This window comes from Rosa rugosa, chromosome 3, assembly GCF_958449725.1.
Source record: "Rosa rugosa chromosome 3, drRosRugo1.1, whole genome shotgun sequence".
Taxonomy (NCBI): domain Eukaryota; kingdom Viridiplantae; phylum Streptophyta; class Magnoliopsida; order Rosales; family Rosaceae; genus Rosa; species Rosa rugosa.
The window spans coordinates 55,945,122-55,950,366 of record NC_084822.1 but is presented as its reverse complement, the minus strand read 5'-3'; the positions used below and the strand labels follow the sequence as shown (position 1 = coordinate 55,950,366).

Sequence of the window (5,245 nt, the reverse complement as noted above, 5' to 3'; positions counted from 1 at the left end):
GATTAGGCGATGACGAGTGCAGTAGCAGAACACAAGTAGCAGAACTGGACGAGTATGAGTGCAGCGAGTGCAGTAGCAGGATTAGGTGATGATGAGTGCAGTAGCAGAACATGAGTAGCAGAACTGGACACGAGTACAAGTGCAGTAGCAAAAATTGACGAGTATGAGTGCAGCGAGTGCAGTAGCAGGATTGGACGATTGCAATAGTAGGATTAGGCGATGAGATGAGAGTTCATTCTCTTAGCAACGTATAGAAGAAAGATATATATATATTTTTTTTTGCTTTTGAGAAGTAACATAAATGGATTATTCTCAAGAAAAAAAAAAGTAATATAAACATATTATTCTCAGAAAAAAAAAAAAAAAAAAAAGTAACATAAAGGGATTAATCTCAGAAAAAGAAAAAAAAGTAATATAAAGGGATTAGAAGTCAAAATGAGTAGTTAAGGGGGAAAAAAGTAACATAAATGGATTATTCTCGAAAAAAAAAAGTAAATAAAGAGATTAGAAGTCAAAATGAGTAGTTAAGGGTAAAAAAGTAAATTAACTCATGACATGTGGCAAGTGGAGAGCAAATTGTCCTTATTTGTAAGATTTAATCATTATAAAATGATTACAAGTCAAAATAAGTAGTTAAGGGTAAAAAAGTAAATTAACTCATGACATGTGGCAAGTGGAGAGCATATTGTCCTTAAGTGTAAATTTTTGTCCTTAAATGTTCAAAACCAAATGTTGTGGAGTTTTTTGTGTTTTGAAATCCTATCAAGGGGGTATATGTAGTTTGCTAATTTTCTTTCTTCTTCCCTTGCTCTGTGCTCTCCATCATGCATCGACCAATTTTGTAATGATCGCTAATACCATTCAGTTCTCAATTCACTACAAATATTTTCTTCCTATACTTAAAAAGTTAAAAATGGGAATACAAATATTTTGGTGAGAGGCATTTGTGTGAATACATAAAACTTTGGACGCACAAAAGGAAATAACCCATATTTGAAAAGTTTCTTAAAACCCTTGGGCACGAGAACGGCACTCTGGGAATCTTTCTTTCCCCGCCACGCGCCACGCGCCACTCTTAAACCCTAGAAAAGCCCCACAACCCAACCAACGGTTACACTCTTTCAAAGCCCAGGACTTGAACTCATCGGAAAACCCTAAATGGAGGTGGTGGTGGCCTCCTCTTCCGTCGAAGCAGACATCGCCTGCTGGGACTTCAACACCGGCGCCGAGCTCCTCCGGTTCAAGTCCTGCGCCTCTCCCAATCACGGCCTCGTCTCCGTCGGCGACCGATTCCTCGCCTCCTCCCAGCTCCGTCAGACCAATGGCTCTGTCAAGTACTGGGCCTGGTCCAAAGTGAGTTATGCACACAACTTGTTCGATGATATTCCTCAATTGATATAGCTAACTCTTTTGTTTGCTCTGTTTTTGATTTTGATGTTACGCAGCCTCAACCTGATGCCAGGAGCTCGCAAGACGAACCGATCAAGCCGCTTGCTGCTAACAGAGAGGGCACCTATGTTGCTGGTGGAGGTGTCTCTGGGACTATCTACTTGTGGGAGGTTAGTTTTCGTCATTTTTTCGATTTCTCTGTTGAGAATAATTGTGGTTCCTGTTTGATTTTAGGCTTTGTTTGTTCTTTTAGGTTACTAGCGGTAGGCTGCTTAAGAAGTGGGATGCTCATTATAGAGCTGTGAGTTGCTTGAAATTTTCAGATGATGGCACCATACTGTTTTCGGGGTCTGAGGATGGAGAAATTAGAGTCTGGAACCTTGTAACGTAATAGTTTCTATCTTAAAAACTTATCTGTCCTGATGCAATGTAGGTGTTTTAATTCGGAGATAATAACTCTGTCTATTGAATGTAACAGGATATTTGATGATCATCAAAGTCAACATGAAAAGCATCGGTACTTGCTTAGTTATACCGAGCATTCGCTTTCTGTAACGGATATGGTGTTAGGGTTTGGATATGATCCCATTATTGTGTCGGCTTCAGAGGATCGAACGTGCAAGGTACTACATGCTTGTTTTGGACCGGTTATGGTACTATAATAATGCTTTGTCGTTATGGATTGATCATCGGTTACTATATGTTTTGTCGTTAGGGGCAGATTATCAATTTATTTTCTTATGGTCTGCATATGTTATCATGATATTGTTTGTTGTAACGGAAAATTCATCAAAATGTGGCTGGTTCTGTTGATCAGTGGAGTATCTTGTTGTTTTTCCTTTTTAGCTGTCTCTCCTCTCCTCTGCATTGTAATTGTTTAGGCCACTCTAGTTATTTATTACACGTGTTCTGCTCGAACAATGTTCATCCCGACAAAATAATGATGCATTCTTAAAGTCACATATGTGTGTGACATTTAGCCCATGTAGTATGTATCATCTTGACATGGATGTATATTTTTCATAGATTTGGAGCTTTTCAAGAGAAACATTATTGAGAAATATTGTTTTTCCCACAATAATTGATGCAATTGCAATGGATCCCGGTGAAAATCTCCTCTTTGCTGGTGGTAGAGATGGAAATATATATGTGGCCGCACTTAATACTGCAAGGACAGCTAGCAGCAAATATGGAATGCATATCCTCAATCGCTTCTCAAATCACAGGTTTCTCTCTTGTCTTATAGTTTGACTATTTCTGAACTTATTGGTATTCTCATTGTAGGCAGCTCTGTTATTCATATTAGTTGTCTTTATTTACAATTATGAGTCTTTGCATAAGCATGTGTTTGTGTTTTTGCATTCACATATAGGCACAGCGCCCCCCTCCCCATACACTTACCAATTTTGAAATTGCATTTGTTTTGGTTATAGACATGATCGTACGCTTAATGCTTCATACATAAGAGTGAAAATAAAGTCCCTTTTCTCGTTCACTCAAGGAATGACAGTGTGGCAGCGTGCTATTTTCTATCTTGAAAGTATACGTGCCAAAAAGTTGTTGCATGCCTTTGAAAACCCTGCAATTCTTTACTTCTGATAGACTTTTGATATCTGGTCAATTCAGCTCACTATATCTTTCATCAGGGAAACTTTTATTTTCTTTAAAATAAGTTAAACTCTTTAATTGTTTTAATTTTTCAACAGCAAGGCAGTTACTTGCTTGGCGTGGGGACTATCTGGAAACTATTTGATTTCTGGATCAGAGGATGGCGTGGTTCGAGTATGGGATGCTAAAACTGCTAACATTGTCCGTGTGCTCAAACATGCAAAAGGTTATTCCACGGTTATTTTAATTATTGCATTCTTGCTTCTGTAGGATCTTTGATAGGAAGCTCTTGATAACGTATATATTATGAATTTTATATGTGTCTGTTGTCTCTATCTGTGCCAGTATTAACTATCTGAGCTGCGTATCGAACTGTGGCATCTATTGGAACATATACCATCCTTAATTTTAACAACAGAGTATATGTATATCAGTATATATGTGGCTTTGTTTTCCTTTTAATTTCTTATTTTCTTCAGCTTGAAGATTTTTGACTGCCCTTGGTATTGAAATTAATGCATAAAATTTTATGAGGCAATTGAGCTGAACAGATTCAAATATGATCCCACCCAATAAGTTTGGGTTCCCCTGATCTGATGTACTGTTAAGTGTCAAGTTGAGAACCATGCCCAGACAATGTGATAATGTAACAAATATCAGTGATATGTTTTGTTTTTAATGAAGTTGCACTAGATATTTTCCCCCAGCTTTATGCATCTTTGTCTCATTGATATTGATGCGGTCCTACTATAAACTAGTCTGCCGGTCATTGCTACCACATTGATATACTAAATTCTTAGTTAAGTCTACCCTTTTGTACATAATTTTGTTAGGATGTTGCATGAAATTTGTGTTATACTGTGCAGGTCCAGTGAATAATATTCTAGTTATTAGACAGCAAGTTTCTCAGATGATCCCAAATTCACAAGCCTCCTCTAGGAGGCATGGTTCCTCATTACCACCTCCACTAGAAAAGCGTATATATGAAGCAGATAAAGATGCAGGTTTTAAGGCAGTCATCGGTCTCCAGGATACTTGCAGTAAATCTACAGATGCAGTGTTTGTCACTTCCGACGTGATGGAGCGTCAAATCAGAGAGCTTCAGGTTTGTTATGGGTTCTTAAATATTCTTAAGACTTCACTTCACTGACATAAATATAGGCATAGATTCAGGCAAAAAGAAGAGGATATTTCTAAATTGTTGAGGTGCAATGCGTTCGTATGGGCAAACTAATGTTTCGAGTACGTTGATCTCTCAAAAATAATTTTGGTTTTCAGCAACAAGGTTCTGCTTCAGCTGAAATGGAGATTGAGAGACTAAAGCTTGAGAATAAAAAATGCATACAAATGGTTCAGCAGTGGAAGAAAATGTATGACAATTTGCACCAGTTCTGTGTAAATGAGCTTGTCGATGGTGATAAAGGAGGAGCCCCAAATGGAAATGCCCCCTGAATGTAGCTGATTTGGCGCAACAGCTACAGATAAAATCAGCATAGGGTTATGAGATGTATGTTCCTTTCTTGTTTTGTTCTTTGCAATCAATCTTCATTCTATGAGTTTTGTATCTCTGTTATTTGGACTACCAGTTTCCATATGTACGTCTTTCAGTTCCAGTAATATTGAAGTAGCTTGTTTGATATATGAAAATTCCATTCTGTTGCACCCTCTTTAGTCTGTGATTTGATTGAGATTTGCAGCCATGGTATTCATTTCAGGTGACTATAGTCACATTCGTCCAATTCTGTATGCAAAAACAGGACAGACATCTTACTCTGTTGGTCTGTCCTCGAGTCTTTCAGAGTTTGAACTGTAATAGTTATGCTCGGATAATCCTAGTGGACATTTCTTTCAAATAAGTATATTTCCAAGTATAAAGGAAGGACCCTGATCAGAACCAGTTAATCTGAAAACCGAATTCCAAAATCTCGTTTTTTCATTTCTTAGGTAGAAACAAAATCCTGGTTTCTGTTATTCTTCTCTTCTGCAATAACCTCTCTCAGACTTATTGCTCAGCCAACGTGTCTGATCACTCTCTCCTCTCCAAGGTAGTTGCTAAGGTGTGATTAAGAAGTAGAATGCTTATCAATCAATTTTATGTCACTTATCACGAAATTCATGTTTGATATTGATGCCCCAAATGACTAGACTCGGTCCATAAAGAGAGCAATTCCAACAGTTTTCCTATAATTTATGTATTATAGGATAGCAAAAGTCAAAGCTTTAGCCTATTTTTCTTCTCCAACCTTAA

At 37.7% G+C, this 5,245-nt stretch overlaps 1 protein-coding gene across 1 annotated transcript; it reads left to right on the top strand.

The window, feature by feature from the left end:
• Positions 1-1,027: 1,027 nt before the first annotated feature.
• Positions 1,028-4,668, top strand: LOC133738364 (protein ROOT INITIATION DEFECTIVE 3). Its single transcript, XM_062165892.1, has 8 exons — positions 1,028-1,353; positions 1,446-1,559; positions 1,643-1,776; positions 1,868-2,012; positions 2,416-2,615; positions 3,096-3,223; positions 3,864-4,102; positions 4,276-4,668. Exons 1-8 carry the CDS (start codon positions 1,159-1,161, stop codon positions 4,447-4,449), a joined length of 1,329 nt encoding a protein of 442 aa, XP_062021876.1. The 5' UTR covers positions 1,028-1,158; the 3' UTR covers positions 4,450-4,668.
• The last annotated feature ends 577 nt before the right edge of the window (positions 4,669-5,245 follow it).

Coding starts and splice junctions, on each gene's coding strand:
- LOC133738364 (XM_062165892.1), top strand. CDS start 1,159: ATGGAGGTGGTGGTGGCCTCCTCTTCCGTCGAAGCAGACATCGCCTGC. Junction 1,777..1,867: donor AGAGTCTGGAACCTTGTAAC/GTAATAGTTTCT, acceptor TGAATGTAACAG/GATATTTGATGATCATCAAA. Junction 3,224..3,863: donor TGTGCTCAAACATGCAAAAG/GTTATTCCACGG, acceptor TATACTGTGCAG/GTCCAGTGAATAATATTCTA.